This window comes from Gymnoscopelus braueri (assembly GCF_963280865.1).
Source record: "Gymnoscopelus braueri genome assembly, chromosome: 9".
In the NCBI taxonomy this organism is placed as follows: domain Eukaryota; kingdom Metazoa; phylum Chordata; class Actinopteri; order Myctophiformes; family Myctophidae; genus Gymnoscopelus; species Gymnoscopelus braueri.
This window is the reverse complement of record NC_137610.1, coordinates 1,261,699-1,282,593: the sequence shown is the minus strand read 5'-3', so window position 1 is coordinate 1,282,593 and position 20,895 is coordinate 1,261,699. Positions and strand designations below refer to the sequence as shown.

At 46.4% G+C, this 20,895-nt stretch overlaps 1 protein-coding gene across 2 annotated transcripts in view; it reads right to left on the bottom strand.

Moving 5' to 3' along the window:
• Window positions 1-8,479: 8,479 nt before the first annotated feature.
• pik3c2g (phosphatidylinositol-4-phosphate 3-kinase catalytic subunit type 2 gamma) overlaps window positions 8,480-20,895 on the bottom strand; it is a 74,498-nt gene continuing 62,082 nt past the window's right edge. Inside the window, exons 29-34 of one of the 2 annotated variants that reach the window (XM_080436788.1) lie at window positions 13,954-14,072; window positions 13,680-13,776; window positions 13,442-13,505; window positions 11,255-11,334; window positions 10,721-10,846; window positions 8,480-9,681 (exon numbers count right to left, since the gene is read on the bottom strand). In XM_080436788.1, coding sequence (XP_080292914.1) covers window positions 9,529-9,681; window positions 10,721-10,846; window positions 11,255-11,334; window positions 13,442-13,505; window positions 13,680-13,776; window positions 13,954-14,072 — 639 coding nt within the window. In that variant the 3' untranslated portion in view covers window positions 8,480-9,528. The remainder of the gene's footprint in view (window positions 9,682-10,720; window positions 10,847-11,254; window positions 11,335-13,441; window positions 13,506-13,679; window positions 13,777-13,953; window positions 14,073-20,895) is intronic. The other variant, XM_080436789.1, reaches the window with a different exon arrangement.

Below are 20,895 nucleotides of genomic sequence, written 5' to 3'. Positions count from 1 at the left end.
CCTTCATTTTACTGAGGGAATGTTTGGTCCCAAATAGAATGGATTCAGTTTTCCCAAGGTGTAGTGACAGTTTGTTATCGGTTAGCCAGGTACGGATTTTTGAGAGTTCAGAGCTGAGAGCTTCCTTAACTTGCAACTTGTCCTCACCCGAGATCAGGAGTGCCGAGTCATCAGCGAACAGGAACAGTTTGCAGTTACAGGCAGCATTCATGTCGTTAATGTATAGAAGGAACCGTAACGGCCCTAGAATGCTGCCTTGAGGAACCCCGCAGCTCACCGGGAGGGATGAGGACATGGTTCCGTTGATGTCAACCACTTTTGTTCTCTACCCTCCAAGTAAGATCTCATCCAATTTAGTGATGTGCAATCAAAACCAATCGCCTTCAGCTTATCAAGTAGAATTGCGTGGTTTACAGTGTCAAACGCCTTTTGGAGGTCCAGCATGACCATGCCACAGTATTTGCCCGAGTCTACCTCACGTTTGATGTAATCGGTCAAATATAGTAGGCATGTGTCAGTGGAGTGGGATGTTCTGAAGCCCGCTTGGAATTCAAACAACAGTTTACGCTCGCTGAGGTAGCTGTTGATTTGTTCTTGGATTGATCGCTCTATAACCTTTGAGATGGAACAAAGGATGGAAACAGGCCTATAGTTGCCAGGATCTAGTTTGCTTCCTTTTTTATATAGAGGGATTACTCTTGCCAACTTGAATTCTTGTGGGACGTGACACTGACTGATGGATAAGTTTGTAATGTGGGCTACTATGGGAGCAATGGAGACCGCTGCGTCTCTGAGGAATCTGGTGGGGATGTTGTCAAGGATGTGGTCGGGGCCATACAGACCTGAATGCTGAGGGAGTTTGCTTACCAACTGGGTTGCAACTGTGGTGAAGAAACTGTTAAAACAGTCCGCTACCAATTGCTTGTCGGTAGTGAGCGAGCCACTTGAAATAATGCAAATGTTTGTAGATTTTGTCTGAATGTTTCCGTTGCAGCCTAATTGTTTTAGTGCCTCCCACAGTTTTTGTGGGTGGCTTTTGTTTGCCTCTATGTTCTCATTTAAGAAATTCTTTTTGGCATTTCTGATCAATTTAGTAACTACATTTCGTAGATTTCTGCACTTTTCAAGTAGCTGCTCACTTTTGTTTTTCCTGAACTCGGAGTAGCTTTTGTTCCTGAGTTTGATGGCATTCAAAATGTCACCCTTCATCCAAGGTTCTGTGCTAGCTTTGACCCTCACCACCTTTGTGGGTGCGATGTTATCAAGTACACACAAAAAAGCTTTTTTGAAACAGGACCAGGACTCCTCCACAGAGGTGCAATTTAGGACATGGGACCAGTCCAGAGGGGTGAAGCTGTTGTCCCGCATCGACGCCAAGCGGTGGTGCCAGGAGATGGTAGAAACAGGGGGAAAAACACCGTTTTCCTCTGCTTCCCTCTGAGAGATCCCCTGCGGTTGTCTTGGGCCCGTGTGGCGCATGAGGAAATCCTCTTGATGACGCTGCTGTTGGGGAAGCCCTTGTCTCGTCACCGGCCACATTCCTTCAGGCGGTGGTCTGCTTGAGAACGCAGGTCTTGGAGCCCGCACGGACGTTAACCGGAACACTGGAGTCTCTCCAGGTCCGCAGTGAGAGCCATGGCTCGGCCCGTCCACATCAGCGCGTTGCAGGAACAGAGAATCGCGAGCTGGACCAGCCTCGCAAGCTCCACTGCGTCGTCGAGCGAGGCGGAGTGCACATCCGCCGCCGTGTTTGTGTCCAGCAGGGGCCGGGCTATCCGCTCTTTAAGCTTCGCCGCGGCCAAGCCCTGGAGCAGCATCCCCACGTTCAAGGCCTTGACAGCCGTTGCAGAGGCCTTGTAGAGAGCAGCGTGGTGGCGGTGGTGGACCTTTTTCCGTGGTCGACGAAGACAGGGCCACTCCCTTGGCTCAGTCTCACCGACCTTGTCTTGGCCCTCTCGATGGCAGTGGCGAGGTCTCTGTCCATCGACCCCCAGGTCGGCCCCAGTCAGGATGTCGGAGACAAACCCCAGTCTGTCCGGCTCTTTCCTGACCGCCCAGGAGAACTGCACCGCGTCCCTGACGCCGCAGGCTTCTGGAAGCAACTTGGACTCGATTGCTCGAGGGGGTAGGGGTGTCAGACCTTGGAACCCCGGTATGGGGACCCCGATGGACATCCTCGCTGGCTCCATTGGCTGCGCCAGGCCGCATCTGGCGATAGCCCTTTTGAGCACGACGGAGACGGCCTCCTCGGATATCCTCGCCTGGCCAGGAATCTCCGGGGTTACCGCCGTCTCTTGTGAAGGCACAGGAGGACCCGGGCTGGTCATCGTTACCTCCTGTGACTGTTGGTAGGATGTGAGGCCTACATCCCCCTCCTCGTCCACCACCACGATGAGGGCGTCGTCGTCCTCCTCGGCGTCGCCTTCGAAGTCACTGCAGTCCGGAGTGGCAGTGTCTCCCCAGGCGGCGCTGGAGGTGGTGGGGAGAAGACGAGGTTGTCGCTGTCTTGGGACGGCCCGATGGCCTCGACAGCGGCGTCTGGGTCCGGAGATGAGGATGCGGTCCTTACGGCCTCCTCATTCCGGACCTTGCTGATGGCTCCACTGGAACGTGGGGCCGAGTAGAGAGGAGGGCCCATGGCCCCCAGGCTAGTGCTAGCCGCCGGCGCCCTTGGTGCTTTGGCGGGCGGCGCCTCGGGGCTAGCACTGCCGTTAGCTGAGGCAGCAAGCGAGGTGGCCCTGGCCAGGCGTCGCTCCAGCTGGGCCTCAGAGAAGCTCCCGCAGGGGCCGCACCCGTGTTCGTCACCGTCTCGGTTACGGGCAAGCCAGGCGTGGTTAGGCCCCAAGCAGGACAGGCAGAGGCGGTGGTCATCGTCCGCAGCGACGAGGTAATCGCACCCCCGCATAGCGCATGGACGAGGCGCCTCCATTCTTCCCTTCTCCGTCGAGCACGAGGCAACAAAACAAAAGGCTAGGTAGCGACCTAGCCTAGCTTCTTTGTTTAGTCTTTTAGCGTTAGCTTAGCTTAGCTTTAGCTGCACGCCTCGTGGCGAGAAAACGGAGAGGATAGGAAAGAAAGTAATAAAGTTGAAGGAACTCGGGAGAGATAATAATAAACTGAAACTGTTTTACGAAAGCGCCCGTAGAGTAGCACGGTAGTGCCCTCGCTTTGGGTTGTGTTGGATTTCGTCAAGTTTCTCCGTAGATTGCTAGTTCGGCTCTGTGCACAGTCGCGTAAGCAGAGTGGAAGAAGAGGGCGAGTCCATGTGACGCAGTGGTATTTATACCACAACCGGTCGCCGGTGTTTTGTGTCACACGACCCTATCCAATAGGAATTGGAGTTCGGGAGTCCTGTTGTGCTCTGTGCAATCGCCAGGGGGCGATGATATCCCATAGTAAGTACCTTACTGCAGCTTACGACATAATAACATACATTACCCACTTGAGCCCTATTTTAGACCTCATTCATTGAAATATAGCTGATCTACAATAGCTATCGGCTATATTTATAGTACTTTTACATACATTTATTTACAACAATATTATCAATATTTGGGAATCTGGATACATGAGCAACTAACTTTTAAAGTCCATATTCATACAATCAATACATTTTCAAAATAAATATTCAATCACTGCTTTTAACACAGATGGGACAGAAATGGTTTATTTCTCTTCTTATAAACTAATCATAGTTCCCTCCCATTACTAGGAAAGGAATTGTTAAATCAGTTTTCCTCTCTGTGCTTCTAAATCTCATTGCTGACTACTTTAAACTGTTCAACTTGACTGAAATAATGTACTCCACACAGCTCAACCAGATGTGATATACAGATCAGTGTATGGAAGACTTGAATTGCTTCCAGATATTAGCTCTGTTACTAAACCCATAGCATCGAGTGGAGACATGGCCCCAATAGAGTGGCCATCTGGTATCAGAGACGTGGTCTTGAAGTGCATTACTTCGGGAGATATGACGACCGCACAGAACTGAATAAAGCCACTGGAAAGTTGGTCATCAACAATATGACCATAGAAGACTCTGGAGAATATTTTGTGTCAGTAAACCGTCGACTGCAGAACAGGACTTACAAGGTTGAAGTGACCAGTGAGTATGAATTGTGTAAAAGATAAATATTATGGTCATGTTTTGATCTGTCCAGTCCTGTTCAGTCAGACAACTGTTGGATTGAATATATTTATCGTGCATAAATCTAAATATATTGAACATAAATATTTATGAGCATATTTGGCGTCAAGGCTCTGTCTCATTTCATTCATTCCCTGTAATGACATATTATAATAAATGATTTGCTAAATATATCTTACAGGGAAATTAAATACCCCCATAAGGGAATTCTATAGAGCCCACATGTTGATGCTGGGGTGGTGGGACTTTACTTACTTATTTACTTACTTACTTACTTACTTACTTACTTACTTACTTACTTACTTACTTACTTACTTACTTATTTACTTACTTACTTATTTACTTACTTAATTATTTACTTATTTAGGACTCCTCCCGACTCCTCACGACTCCTACTGACTCCTCCCGACTCCTCCTGACTCTTCACGATTCCTCCCGACTCCCGACTCCTCCCGACTCCTACTGACTCCTCCCGACTCCTCCCGACTCCTCCTGACTCCTCCTGACTTCTCCTGACTTCTCCTGACTCCTACTGACTCCTCCTGACTCCTACTGACTCATAATAATGTAATTATCTTGCCACCGTTTAACTTGTTGTGATCCGTTGTGATCGTGGACGCATCGCCAACACGTTTATCCAACATAAAGACGCCGTACACGTGTTAACACAGGAAAGCAAAACTTGTTTTTAAATTCCATTTCCATGATATCATGGTAGTTATTGTCATTCATATATGTATCTCGATAGTTATAGCTATTACATGTTTCTATATGATTTTATATTTCAATGTCTTTCTTTTTTTGGGAGATTCCTCTGAGTACCACCAGAGGGGGCCTCGCGTACCACAGGTGGTACGCATACCACAGGTTGAGAAACACTGGCCTATACCAACACGATTGGCATATTTAATCATTCATAATGTGATAACCTTTAAATTGCAATTATTATAACGCACAATAATCATTTATCATGGGTGGTTTTAACCACTTGAACCATACTGTCCTATTCTGTGGCGAACATTCTGCCAAAAATATCTACAAGTTACACAATCTGTGAGCTTGTAGGTATGCTATTTTTGCAGATATTTGGTATAGACAGAAATACTAGAGGTTCTAGTATAGAGCTGGGGGACCCTGATCTACTATTCACTACTATACAGGGTTTAAGTGGTTACGTTTAGCTGTTGGAGTTTGGTTTTAAATTGCTTCTTTGAATGTGTATTACACGTGCATTACAAACCAGTGGAACACACACACACACACACACACACACACACACACACACACACACACACACACACACACACACACACACACACACACACACACACACACACACGTCTGTTATTGGGTGTGTATTGTCCTGTCTTGAATGTATGTATTGACCTGAGCAAGTCTATAGATTCTTCGCTAAATAAACAAGTGTGTTCTCATGTCTACTTGTCATATTTTGTTGTTCTTCTGACAGGACGTTTTGTCGTCCACTGAGGACAAACGGTTGTGTAGGCCACTATGTTTGTGTACTATGTTTGTGTACTATGTTTTCTGGCATAAACTTATGGTAATTGTTCGGGCCAGGCCGAGCCTCGGGCTGGCCCAGTAGGGCCCAGTTAGGGCCGGGCCTTAATTTTCAGGCCTGTTGAGAACTCTACTAGCTAGGTCCTCAAAGAAAATAAAGTACAGTATGCAAGTAACTTTCTAATTCTGTCCGATTTAAATGAAACTAAACCATATGGACAATGTACACATCACATTCTCAGCTTCCAGTACAAAGAAAGTGCAACACTTATAGCAATTATATTTTATAACAATACCATTTACATTTCATATTACTGTATAATACCAGTTACTGAATATTTTCCCATCACCATCATAGTAAAATGTCCTTCATTTGATTAACATGCACATGGACCTGTGTGTGCCTGCGAGTGTGTCGCCTATCTCGATCACCGCCCGACCGATCGACTTCGACCTTGGCGAGTACATCGCCGACGACCCGAGGGGCAGTGGTGTAAAGTAACTACAACAGTAGATTTACTCAAGTACTGTGCTTAAGTACAATTTTGAGGTACTTTTACTTTACTGGAGTATTTCCAATTGTCTATGATTTTACTTCTACTCCACTACATCTCAGAGGCAAATATTGTACTTTTACTCCACTACAATTATTTGAAAACGCGTCGCATCGCGGCGCGTTTTGAGCTTGTAGATCTGCTATTGTCAAATATTTAAGTACTTTTACTTTTGGTACTTTAAGTACATTGGATACCAATACTTTAGTACTTTTACTCAAGTCAATTTGGAATTCCAGACTTTCACTTAACAGACGTAACAGAGTACTTCTACATTGCAGTATTGACATCATAGACCGGCCTCCAAGTATTATGACAAGTAAGTACTCAGACAACAGGTACAACGGGTATTGCATTGGACATCCATGGCCGCGATGAGAGCAGAGTCACTGTCTGGTCTGAGTAAACCATCTTATAGAGCAGTGGTTCTCAAACCTTTTCATGTCAAGGACCCCCAAAATGATATGTATCTGGCCACGGACCCCCATCTCAAATATTGTGTTCCAGGAACCCCCCAGAAGCAAGATTTGAGTTACAAATGTTCGCTTAAATATATATATATATATATTCAAAGGTTCGCACAAATTTCCATTATTTTTCAGAATTAGCAGATCTATGAGCTTGTCTATCTGCTATTTTTGAATAGCCAAAGTATAAAAGGTTACAATTATTGTGATGCTATATTAACACATTCAGCTGGGGACTAAATGTGTGCCACACTATGAGCTTAGATCTGCTATTTTTGAAAGATCTTGGAAATGTGTGCAAATCTTGGAATATATATTTTTTAAAAGCCAACATTTTTAACTCAAATATTTGCTTCTGGGGGTTATAAGGATAAGGATAATTCCTTTAACAGGTCCGTTCATGAAAGTCCTTGCGGTCTTGTTTACAATGAGGGCCTGTGAGCAATTAGGGGTTAAGAGTCTTGCTCAGGGACAAATTTCATTTCATCGACACATTTGCTGGCCTGGCCTGGAATCGTACCTGGGGCAACCAGGGCCTCTGGCTCCCTAGGTGGGCTCACTAACCACTCAGCTATGGCCGGTCCCTGGAACAAAAAAAAAATAGATGGGGGTCCCACAGCCAAGTACATATCTAAAAACGTTTTCTAAATCCTAACGGTATGTTGCTATATCAGTGGTGCTCAAACTTTTCCATGTAATGGACCCCCAAAATTATGTATTATTTGGCCGCAGACCCCCATCTCAAATTATGTTGTTCCAGGGACGCCTGGAAACACAAATCGGAGTTCCATTTAGTGTAGCACAGTGGTTCTCAAATGTTTTTTCAAGGATCCCCATAACTCAGAGTGTGCATAGAGCCCATTGCGTAGGGCTTCGATGGTCGTAATGGAAATACTTGACGGAGAGCAGAGTCACAGTCTGGTCACAGTAAACCTCATCTTATAGAGTCTTACTTTGACTCGGATTCGTAACATCATCCAAAGAGTACACACATACATTATACACATACAGTACTATGGTGTAATATACTGTACAGATACAGTGCTATGGTATAACACAGTGGTTCTCAACTTTGTTCTGGATCAGGGCCCACTTGAAAATCTCAAAAGTGTTTGCGGTCCACCCATCTGACCACTTGACTTGTCGACCACTTAAAAATAAAATTAGATAAAGTAAACATGGGGAAGCAGCATTTCGTTTTTATCCGCCAAACCGCCACATTATCTGGAACAAACTCCCAGAAAACTGCAGGTTCTGCTTCCTCTCTTATTTCTTTTAAAACACAACTAAAGACCTTTATTTTTCTTTCTTTTCTTATTTTGTTGTATGCATCCTAATTGTATAATTGCGTTTCCTTTTCTTGATGTTCTGTGTACAGCAGTGGTTCTCAACCTGTGGGTCGGGACCCCCAGGGGGGTCCCCACATGATTTTTTTGTGATGGTCAAAAGTAATCAACAAACTACAATACTATAACAACTGGTCAAACATTGTTCACATTGTCAGATAATGAGGCAAAAATAAATAAATAGACGATGTACAAGCTCACAAAGGCGAGGCGTTGTGAGCTTGTAGATCGGCTATTTTCACAACATTTATCTGTGGAACTGCTTGTCAGGGTGGGGGGTCCCCGGCGTCTGCCATCAGACCTCTGGAGCTTGTTCAGAAAGCTGCAGCTCGTCTGGTGTTCAACCGCCCCAAGTTCTCCCACACAACTACCCTTCTCCGTTCTCTACACTGGCTCCCCGTAGCGGCCCGAATCCAGTTTAAAACCCTGGTGCTAGCCTATAGGGCAGTGAAAAGAACAGCTCCTTCTTACCTCCAGGCTATGGTCGAGGCTTACACCCCTGCCCGACCACTTCGGTCTGCCGCCTCGGGGCGACTGATTTCCCTGTCGCTCAGTGCTCCTTCGGGCCAATCTACACGGTCACGGCTTTTTTTCTGTTGTGGCCCCACAGTGGTGGAATGAACTTCCCACTGATGTCAGGACAGCAGAGTCACTGCCCATCTTTTGCCACAGGCTTAAAACCCACCTCTTCAGGAATCACTACCCTGAGACTTCCTCTTTGCCTTGCTTACTTGTTGTCAATTATTTGCACAAGCTCTTGTTTTATTGGATCTTGTTTATTCGATACACTTATTTGTTTTAGCTCTTGCTCATTTGACTTTCCTATTTGTATCATCTGTTTATGAAAGTAGGTAACTGATATATTGCACTTTTACCTTAGACTTCTGGTGATTAATAGTTTTCTTGTCTATACCTATGTTGAATGCACTTATTGTAAGTCGCTTTGGATAAAAGCGTTTGCTAAATGACTGTAATGTAATGTAATGTAATGTAATGTCCCCAGTTCAAAAATGATATTTTTTGGGGGTTGCGGCCTGAAAAGGTTGAGAACCACTGGTGTAAAGCACATTGAATTGCCTTGTTGTAGAAATGTGCTGTACAAATACAACTGCCTTGCCTTGCCTATTAATGTGATATTATCATTCACATATTTGTGTTTTGCTTATTATTTGGGGGCCCACTTGGGATACCCCCGCGCCCCATCAGTGGGCCCCCGGCCCACAGGTTGAGAACCACTGATTTAATAAACACATACATTACTTCATAAGGTGTCTGATAAACAGTACATTGTACAGTGCTGTACAGAGTGTGCCCCCCCCCTAGTGGAGTCAGGTTGTCAGTACATCAGAGTGCAGTCATATGGGCCAGCTCCCCAGAGCGAACCACTGCTCCCCCTAGTGGTCAGACAGGGCAGTTTCCCAGAGCGAACCACTGCTCCCCTAGTGGTCAGAAGGGGGAAGTTTCCCAGAGCGAACCACTGCTCCCCCTAGTGGTCAGACGGGGCAGTTTCCCAGAGCGAACCACTGCTCTCGGTTGAGCCACTCCTCGTCCAGTTTAATATTGGTGGCAGCCACGAACGCCTTCTTGCTTTTCACCGTCACCTCCAGAACCTTCTCATGAAGAGACGTCACGTCCTTGTACACCAGCTATCAACACACAGGAGACACATGTTTTAATTTGATCTTTTATTATTAAACAGAACAGCTACAAGTTCAGGTTTACTACTACAGCACAGGCTTAAAGGTAGGGTAAGTGATATATTTGGGTTAAAACAAAACGTTTTTGGTTAAAAGCTTAAAGCACTATTTTCTGATGGTAATCATTGCTATAGAGCGTTTGTTTAGTAACAGGGGTCTCCCCATCTTTCCAGCTCTTCAATAAACAGATAATACATGTTCCGGTGGGTTGCAACATTTCTGCCAATCAGGAGAGAGTAGTATTTATCAGCTTCATTTTTTATAGTGTTCTAGTTCCAATTTTGTCTGCTAATTTCTTTGTGTCATCACTTCCAATTGCACTAATTTAATCTGTATCCTGTCTGAGTTCTCCATCCTGATTGGATCAAATTGGTATACCGACCTGAAAAAGCATGTCCTGTTTAATAAAGAGCTGGAGTGACATGGAGACTCATGTTACTGAACAAACACTAGCAATGAGTACTATCACAATATAGAGCTATTTAACACTTATTTTAACCAATTAAAATGACCCTACCTTTCACCCATTAAAACTGGGAAGGCATCGATTTTTGCGTTGGCTATTCAAAAATAGCAGATATACAAGCTCGAGCTTGTACAGTATATCTGCTATTTTTGAAAGTGTGAGAACTACTGATTTAGAAGGCATTTGTAGAATGGGCCTCAGGTCTTAATGGGTTAAGTGGCATTCACACTGAGCATGATATAACGAGAACGAAGTTAGCGTCCACACTGAAGGTCGATAAAGTTAAACCGTGCATCAAACACGCGCTGCACAGTCTAGCTCCAGCTGCATCATATTTTAGTTTAGTTTTTATGTGTTGAAAGAATTGTCAATGTATTTAGTCATAGTTTTAGTCATCATAGCATAGTTTTTATTTAGTTATCGTAAGTGAAAAAAGGTAGACGAAGGACATTTTTCGTCATAGTTTTAGTCGACAAAATGAACACCGCTCCAGACGTTTTGCATTTACAATCTCCTGCCTACCAGTTCGTTGAAGGTGGGGTTGTCGTTGTTGCGGACCACCTTTGTCTTCCGCTTGGAGCGTTTCAGAGGGTCCGGTCTCAGACGGGTCACCACGTACGCGTCGGGGTTCGAACCGTTGGCCAAACGCTGTCGGAGGGAAGATGTCAGCTCATCAGTTTGTTCGTTAAAACACGGAAGCAGGTCAGGTCAAAACCAACCAACATAGAGGTAACACAAATACTGATACATTGAGTACGATCAATCAATCAATCAATCAATCAATCAATCAATCAATCAATCAATCAATCCATCAATCCATCCATCCATCCATCCATCCATCCATCCATCCATCCATCCATCCATCCATCCATCAATCAATCACACTGGAGACTTGGATGAATCAATTCCATTTGTACTGGGTGAGTAGACAGAAATGGTGCCATCTTATAATGAGGATGATTAGTGAGGACAAATTATATGGCGATAAGGTTGAAAATGGGAGAAGTACTCCTTTGATCTTAATCTGTACAGACTATTTAAAGTGGTTGAACTCACAATGTTCTTGAGGTGCTTGACGAGGACAGACAGTTTACGCTCCGAGTAGGACATGAAGAGCTGGATCTGAGGACTTCCTTCTGGAAGACACGGAGGACATGATGTCATCAACACACATTAGATAGATAGATAGATAGATAGATAGATAGATAGATAGATAGATAGATAGATAGATAGATAGATACCTTTATTATCTCGTGGGGGATATTCAGTCGCCCAGAGGCGGCACAGCAGTTAAGATTACAGAGTTACAGGCAAAGAGTAAGAAAAATAAAAAGTACTGTTGTGTACTACAATACAAGGGAGAAATAAAAACAATAACTAGAAGCATCAACAATACAGACCAACAGTAAACGGAGGTAAAAACAAATAAAGTGTCCATTACAGTCAGTGCTTCATAAGTGTCTAACCATATCTAAAAAAATAATAATAATAAAAATATCAGTGCAATGCCAATCAAAAAAGTGTCCATTCGGTGAAAAAAGTGCTCACAGCGGAAAACAGCACACGAACCCCACCCTAGGAATGTCATTAGAGGACATAGTCTTTGAAACATCCATTTATTCCAGGTTAAGTTACGGTTGACCTGGCCAAGCGACCGTTGTGTGTCTCATTGTAGCTCTTCAAAGCTACCGGCACAAAGGACTTTCCAAGTCTCTCACACCTCCGCCCCGGGTAGGTGAATCTGTCGTTTCCTCTCTTACTCAGGTACCGATTATCTCTAGGTGGAAGGGGTGGGAGGGGTTGTTCATGATGGCATCCAGCTTCCTTGCTGTGCGCACCCTGGCCACCTCCTCCACCCCCTCCAGAGGGGACCCCACGACAGAGCCCGCCTTCCTCACCAGCCCCCCCCCCCCTCAGCACGTAATTCCCAAGAAGAGAGCACTTGCCATAACAGACTGATAGAACATCTGTTAGACACGCCAAACGATCTGAGCCTTCTCAGGAAGAACAGCCTGAGAAGTGCCTCAGCGTTGTCAGACCAGTCCAACGAGTTCTTCAGATGCACTCCTAGAAATGTGTAGCTGTCCACAAACTCCACCACCTCCCCATTTATGGTGCTGGGCACCGGGGGTACCCTTTTGGTCGTGCGGAAATCCACCACCATCTCCTTGGTCTTGCTAGCAATGAGCCGGAGGCCGGAGGCAGTTCGCCCTCGCTCCACTGCACGTCAAGTCCCTCACTACACCGTCATGTTCAGCAGTGTTGTCGCCTGAGATACGGCTGACCACCGCGGTGTCGTCTGAGAACTTCTGTAGGTGACAGGTCTTGGAATTGAAGTGGAAATCAGATATGTAAGGGTGACAGCACTGTGCCCTGGGCGGAACCCGTGTTGCTCACCAGCACCTCTGACCAACAACCCTACTGTCTCACATACGGTGACATCTGCCCGAGAGGTAGTCCGAGATCCATGCCACCAAGCCATGGTCCACTCCCATCAACGCAAGCTTCTCTGCAAGCAGTAGAGGCTGGATAGTATTGAAGGCTCTGGAGAAGTCAAAAAACATGATTCTGATTGTACTGCCCAGGCGTCGAGGTGGGTGAAGGCCGTATTAAGCATGTAGATGATGGCGTCATCAACCCCGATGTCTGCCTGGTACTAACCGTCGGTCTCAGTTGAAGAGCTGCATGAAGGTAACAGCTAGCTGCTCGGCACACACCTTTAGCATCCGAGAGTTGATCTGGTCCCGCTTTCCTGGTATTGATTTGGGTGTGCTGGCGCCTCACTTGCTTGTTGGTGAGGATCAGAGGAGAGGAAGGTGCAGAGTGGCTGCTGATGTCACCATTGCTCCTGCTAGCGGTCGGCCTGGCTGATGCTTGTTGAACACAAACAGTTACCCCCCCTCAACCCTCCAACCCCCCCGTCAAGCCGGTTGAAACCGGTTGAACCAGGGGCCCGTCACCAGCCGTACCGCCACCAGTCGGGATCACTGTGATGTCATCAATACAACTCACATAGGCACATTGCTAAAATCAATCCACACTATTCTCTCCATCGGTCAAGAAAATAACACATATGCACTTGTGCGATTAACGCACGCACGCACGCACGCACGCACGCACGCACGCACGCACGCACGCACGCACGCACGCACACACATACACACACACACACACACACACACACACACACACACACACACACACACACACACACACACACACACAGAGAACATTGAACATTACCTCTCACCAAGTTGTTGTCTGTTGTCTTGGGTCCGTCCAGGAATAAACTACAGACAAACTCATTCTGTAGAGAGACAGACACACAGACAGTTACACAGAGAGATAGGCAGTTACACAGAGAGACAGACCTTAAGACAACGGAGAGAAGGACATGATACAGAAGCAGTGACAGACAGACAGACAGACAGACAGACAGACAGACAGACAGACAGACAGACAGACAGACAGACAGACTCACTCCTTTGCATGGACCATCAAACAGCTCCTTCAGGTATTTGTTGAGGAGAACCATCTTCCTGCTGGCTGTGAACGACATCCTGTACCACGATGGAAACCTAAACCATTCAAATATGACATCACTTCCTGCTACATATTACATCACCCCCTGCTGGCTGGCTGTGAAGGACATGGATGGACTTCACAAGCTATAGATGGTAATGGTAATTGGTAAGATCATGTGGATGAACTGTGGTAGAGCAGAACAGAGCTATAGATCATGTGGCTGGACTCACTGTGGTAGAGCAGACTCAATGAAGTGCTTCGCCAGCTGTTTGTGGATCAGCTCAAACTGCCCGTAGGTCTTCGCACTGTTCAGATAGCCGTCGTCAATGGTGACCCTCAGCTCATACACCTACCAATCAACACACAGGATTTAGCTCATACGCCTACCAATCAACACACAGGATTCAGCTCATACACCTACCAATCAATACACAGTATTTTTCACAAGAATGTGATAATATACTGAAAAACTGTGGAATAATGACACGTGGAATTAAACATATCCTATTGCAGTGTTTTAATTTTATTTATTTTGAAAATGTTTACATAATTTGTCAAAGATTCTTTAGAAAACAGGGTTTCTGTATGCTATGTTTCTCTTTTAAAGCCTTACTTGGTAGGTAAAAAAAAAACGATTTTTAGCAGCCTCTGCTGGTCACTACCATCATTGCAGGTCTTTAGCGGATTCCTGCATTACCCAGAATTCCATTTGTTTTCACTGGAAGGTGGAAGCGTTTCAAAAAGCGTTCTTTTTGTTGTTTTATACTATCTGCGGATCATTTCTCTTAGCCAGTGGAGCTTTAGTTACAGTGAGCTGTGTTTTCTTTTGCTGTTGTTTTTTCATCTTCAAATCCTATAATGGCATAAAAACAGCGTGATATTCCTTTTTGTTACTAGCGCGGTAGTTCCGGGCCAAACAGGAAACCGGTGCATTTCCGTTTCCGTTTTCCGGCCGGATGACGCCCCTGTCCACTTTCAATAGAAAATATGTTTATAGAAGGATTTCGGGGGTGAAATGCATGGAAAGGGTGTTGTGAAACATTTGCCACTCACAAAAGATTTTTTTTTTTAAAGTTACCTAGTATAACTTGTATCATAACATTTGTATCATAACAATGATACAGATGTTTTTTTTTAATCAAGAAAAATCTAACACATTTCTTTGTCAATAAATGTCAAACTCTTTTAAGAAATACTGGGCTTAAGTGATTACTTCATGATGTAATTTTGGTACGTTTGGTAGTCACCAAATGCATGTTTTGAGTCTGTGAGGGTCTGTGAGTGGGGCTCTGCAGGAGGCTAGCTCGCAGTCTGTAAGGGCGGTTTCAGACTGGATCCGTTTGAATCGAAGCGTTCCCGAGTACGCTTGGCTTCTCCCAGCTGGTCAGCATTCACACTGGCCAAAATCCTTTCGTACTCGACCATTTAATTTAGCAGTAATGGTAAATATGTGCCTCATGGGGGCGCTGTTGACTATGGGGCTTTGGAAGAGAGAATGTCATTCTCAGAAGAAAAGTCACTCTAGAGTGAATAATAAAGTTTGACTGTGTTCCTGACGATGTCTTGAGTTATAATAACAACAGATCAACAATACACAACCAAAGCAGTGTGTGCACTGGTCTTTGAAAACTCGAAATGTAACGTCGTCTGTTAATATGATATTGGCGTCACGGACGCATCCTTGGTATGACGTCACGGACTAACCCTTGGTGTATTTATCCTTATAAATATTATTTTTCACGGCTCGTGCTACTCGAACACTAGCGGGATTATTATTTCTTGTCAACATTCAAGTAGAACAATGAGAAGGTATAACCCAGCTAAAATAATGCGTCATTATAACAAATATAAAAATGATATATGATTAGCAGTCCAGTCTGTCCACTTCCTTCTCTTGGTACGGATGGATTCACACTGCCGCGTTCCGTTCCCGACTCCGCAGCAATCGGACCCGAGACTACCTCCGCAGGTGGTTTCGAGTACGGTACGGTGATGCGTTACGGGGAACGGTTCGCTACGTTCACACTACCACAACATCTGCCATGTGGTCTGGAGTGCGCACCCGGGACCCGAGTGTGAAACGGCTATAAGAGGGTTCTGATCTGGCTCAAACCTTGACCAAATAAGGAGTCATGTCATATTGTCTCTGTCGGGTGGAAACCTTGTATGTACAGAACTGTTAATTTTCACTTTCCCTTAAAACATTAAAAAAAAAAAAAAGCCGATCTCATCACGTTGCACTTTTTGCTACTTTTTTTGTGACACCGTAGTATGACAAAGCAGGGCATTCATTGACCAAAACATAATGATTTTTTTTTTATGGTCTGGCTCTTTTTTGTTTGTTTGTCTATAGTTCTAGTGGGCATACGCACATATCTATTACTTTTTCTTTCTTTTAGTGGGGAATGTTATTTATTTCCGTTGCTGTTGGTAGTCATGGCTGCCAGTTCCTACTTGATTTTGTGTGGGAGTTCTGACTGCTCCAGACCGTACTGAATAACTGCTAGCTTGCATAATGTCTTCAGACTAGGATTTAAGTCTAACACGTACAGGTTGTCAGGTTTGTTTAATGCTCCAAAGAAGATGATACGATCTTCCACGGTGCAACAGCACATCCTGTACATTGGACCAGGGCCTTTCTCCTTCGGCTCAACCTTCTTCCAGGATAAGGTCTTTGGATTGAATTTCCACAGATCACTGAACTTTCACTGCATCAAGTTGCGGTCACCAAATACATACAGCTCTCCGTTGTTGGCAAAGGCTGATCCAGCGTGGAACAAGCGTGGAACAAGCTGTGTAGAAGGCATGTTCAGCCAGCAGCTGGTCTCTGTGTCAAACACTCTGACGTTGTTGTCGTAATCCTCAAATACAAACATCTTTGTCCCGATGATGGTGGCAGAGTGAAGGTATGAAGCACATGGTGGAGTGCCTCTGGTGTTAATTAAAGACCAGACCATTGTGGGGGTGTCCAACCTGTGGATGGTCAGCTGGGTGTATCCTCCGTAGACGTACATGACCTTCCCCATGACACAGGCTGAGTGTCTCCCCCTCGCTCCTGGAACAACAGTCCCACAACTCTTTGTCACGGTGCGAGGCAGGGAGTTGTAGGACCCAAGCGCAGACAGTGACGCGGAGACAGAACGGATCAGATGCAGGGGTTTTATTAACTAAACAGGGAAAACAAGGCAAGGCTAGGTAACCGACAGAACACTGTGACAACAATAATGAATCAACACAGACTGGAAACAGAGGGGCATATAAATAGACAAGGACTAGCTAGGCACAGGCGAGAACAAAGGACAATTAACACAGGGATTGGCTGGGGCACAACAGGACACAGGTGGAGAACATAACTAATCAAAGGGAGGTGAGACAAGACAGGAAACACTAACTAGGCTAAACAGGAAACACTTGGACATCACTACAAAATAACAGTACAAGGAGAACCGGGAACACTACAGCAGAAAGCGGGTCCAAAAGGGTCCAATACCAATTAAGGTCAGACAATGGCTAAATAATAAAGTCAGTCCATGGTCCGAGGAGCGGATCGTGACACTCTTGGGCTTGAACCATCTGTGGGTGTCGACATTAAATGCATAAAGCACATTGTTCCAGTACGGTGTCAGGTAACAAATACCTCCCAAGATGTAGACTATGTCATCTATTAGCACAGCTGTGTGGACTTCAAGCATGGGGGGAACCGCAGGGTGACGTTCTCCTCTTCCAGGTGTCACTGGTGGTAACTTCATCCAGCATAAAGACACTGAGTTGAAGACATGCACATCAATCTGATCCATGTTGTACATGTGAGTCTCATTGGAACAGTTCCCTCCAAAGGAATACACTTTGTGTCCCACTGCTACAGCTGCTTGATCGCTCCTCTGTGGTCCTCCATCTAGATGTACCGCCCAGTGAAACATTTCTAAAACAGGTCGCAATTAAGATTAAACTGACCTTTGTCAGAATAATCAGATAATCGGCTACAACTCTGAGACTCCTTGCCTTTATATCGTTGGCTACGGTGCGTGTGTCATCCTGGTGACGTCAATACGAGACAGTCATATCCCTATATGGAGTCCTAATATGCCCAAAGATGGATGCCGTGATGTCGGACTTGGATATGTCCGTTAGCTCCATGTATGGAGTACCAAGCATTCGGTGACGCGGTCGAACCTAGTACGCACTATGAGCTTGTAGATCTGCTATTTTTTTGAAAAATCGTGAAAAAGTTTGAGAACCACTGATATTATAGCAACATACGTTTTTTCAATGAAAAAAAAAAAAAACTTCAGCAGAAACAAATATTTGAGTTAAAAATGTTTCACATAAAAAAAAAGGCAGATCTACAAGCTCACTCGGTGCCGCGCTATGAGCTTGTATATCTGCTATTTTTGAATAGCCCAAAGAAGTATAAAAATGACACAGATGCGTTCCCGGTCTTAATGGGTTAAAGCCTTCTTTCAATTACCATGGTATGTGTTTTTGTAAATTATACTCCCAATAATTTTTTGATATTAATTTTTTTAATTGATGATAAAGTAGGGTATGCTTCTAGGGCTTCCACTGGCTCTACTGAGCTATTAGCATTCGTTTCCAGTTGCTTTTCAAGACCAGAAGTCCCAAAATGGTGGATTTGACGAAAAAGTGGCTTCAAAACGGGTCTGTAGAAACCAATGGGCAGTCTTTTTTTTTATTCTGGACTTTTACTTGTAACAGAGTATTTCTACACTGTAGTATCGGTACTTTTTACAATTTTTCACATTCTATGGGTGGAACCAGTCAAAAGTCAACACAAACTCAAAGACAGAAGGCATACCTAGGGGTTACGTATGTAACCCCAGTTTTATTAGTATCGTAAGCAGTATGCTTACTATGGGATATCATCGCCGATAGGGTCATGTTACGCGACACCGGTAACCCGGAAGGGTATAAATACCCTCGCTTCACTTGGGCACTCCCTCTAAAAACCTTCACTCTGCACGCCACAACGCGCACAGAAGCGGTCTTACGTAAGCATACTGCTTACGATACTAATAAAACTGGGGTTACATACGTAACCCCTAGTTATTATAGCATATCTTTCAGCAGTATGCTTACTATGGGACACATACACGCCCCCTGGGGGAGCCCCAGTCCACAACCCTACCCATCCGCTCGCCCAAGGCCTCAGGTCTCGCCCCTGGCAAGACCATGGCCCCCAGGCGCCCTTGACCCCTCGGGTCAGGACGCGGAAAGGATTAAAAGGCAAGGCCCTGACAGACCAAAGTCCTGTCTCATGAAACTAGGAAGGTTAGACCCCAGTCCACCCACTAGTAACAAGAGAAACCAGGGCCTCCTCTCCCCCGGACCGAGCCTAGCCGGTCCAGGGGAGGCTGAAGAAGCCGCTTAAGCGGGGAGAAAAGCATGCCCCTAGGCATGCTCTGCATTCCCCTGGCTTGAACCAGCCGCTACACCCAAGACTGTGTGCGCCATCTCAGATGCCGCCACGTCAAGGCTGTAAAAGGCCGCAAATGTCGAAGGAGACGACCAGTTCGCCGCAGAGCATATCTCCTGCATCGACACCCCTCTGTAAAGGGCCCAAGATGCAGCAACACCCCGAGTAGAGTGGGCCCTCAGTCCCACCGGGACGAAAGACCCACCACTCTCATAGGCCAACCGAATCGCTTCCACGATCCATTTGGACAGAGTCGGTTTAGCCACCGCCTTCCTCTGACCCCGGCCAAAGGAGACGAAGAGCTGAGACGACCCACGGCCGACCGCCGTCCTCTGACAGTAGAGCCGCAAGGCTCTCACCGGACAGAGACAGTGCAACCGCTTATCCTCCGCCAAAGTGAACGGCGGTGGATGGAAAGCCCCCAGTTCCACCGGGGCCCTAGCTACCTCGCCGGTCTTAGACACAAACGTCAAGTTGGGTTTCAGCAAAACCCTCTTGCCGTCGTCTGAGAACCACATGCAGTCCTGGCTCACCGAGAGCGCCTGCATGTCACCGACACGTTTAGCCGTACATAGGGCCACCAGGAGCGCCGTCTTGAGACTCATGATCCTCAGATGCACGGTTTCAAAAGGCTCAAAAGGGGGCCGGCACAGTGCCTCCAGCACTACTGCCAGGTCCCATTTCGGGAACAAAAGTCTGTTGACCGGCCTAGCCCGCTTAGCACCGGCCATAAACCGTTGCACTAGCGAGTGCTGGCCCACCGACTTGCCCTCGAACCCATCGTGGCAAGCGGACATGGCCGCCAGGTACACCTTGATGGTAGAGAAAGACAAATCCTGGTCCAACCTGTCCTGTAGGTAAACCAGGATGCTCCTCACAGGAGCCTGTAAAGCCACCACTGAAGGTGACTGATCCAGGCACCAGGACTCAAACATGTTCCACCTGACGTCGTACTGACGCCTGGTAGAATCTGCTCTAGCCCCCTGTATGGTGGCCACCACGTTAGGGGGCAGTCCCTGCGAGTTCAGACTCGTCATTTCACGGGGTAGACCCACAGGTCTAGCCCCTGGAGGTCCTCGTGGAAAACCTCGTTCCCTCCCTGTCTCAGAAGGTCTCTGAACAGAAGGAGAGGCCACGGCTCGGCGTAAAGGAGAGGAGAGATCTCCGTCCTCCACGTGCCCCATGCTGGCACCACCAGCAGAACCGTCCCGCCCTGGGTTCTGATCTTCTCCAACGTCGGAGGGATCAGTTCCAGGGGCGGAAAAGCATATAGTAGTCCGCTCGGCCACCTGTGGGCCAGAGCGTCTACTCCCAAGGACAGGTCCCTGTCCCTCACCGAGAAGAACCGTGAGCATTTCGCGTTCTCTCTGGATGCAAACAAGTCGACCTGAGCCCGGCCGAACCGGGCCCAGATCAGGTCCACAGCCTCCGGGCAAAGCGACCATTCCCCGTAACGGAGCCCCCCTCTGGACAGCAGGTCCGCCCCGCTGTTCAGGAGGCCCGGCACATGGGTGGCGCGTAGCGACTTCAAGCGTTGCACGCTCCAGAGCGTCAGCTCGCGCGCTAGTTTGTCCAACACAAGGGAACCCAAGCCTCCTTGTTTGTTGACATAACACATTGTTGTGGTATTGTCCGTTCTGACCTGGACATGACACCCCACAATGCGGCTCTCGAAGTGCTTGAGAGCGAGGAAGACCCGCCAACAGCTCCAGGTAGTTGATGTGGGCCTCCCTCAGTG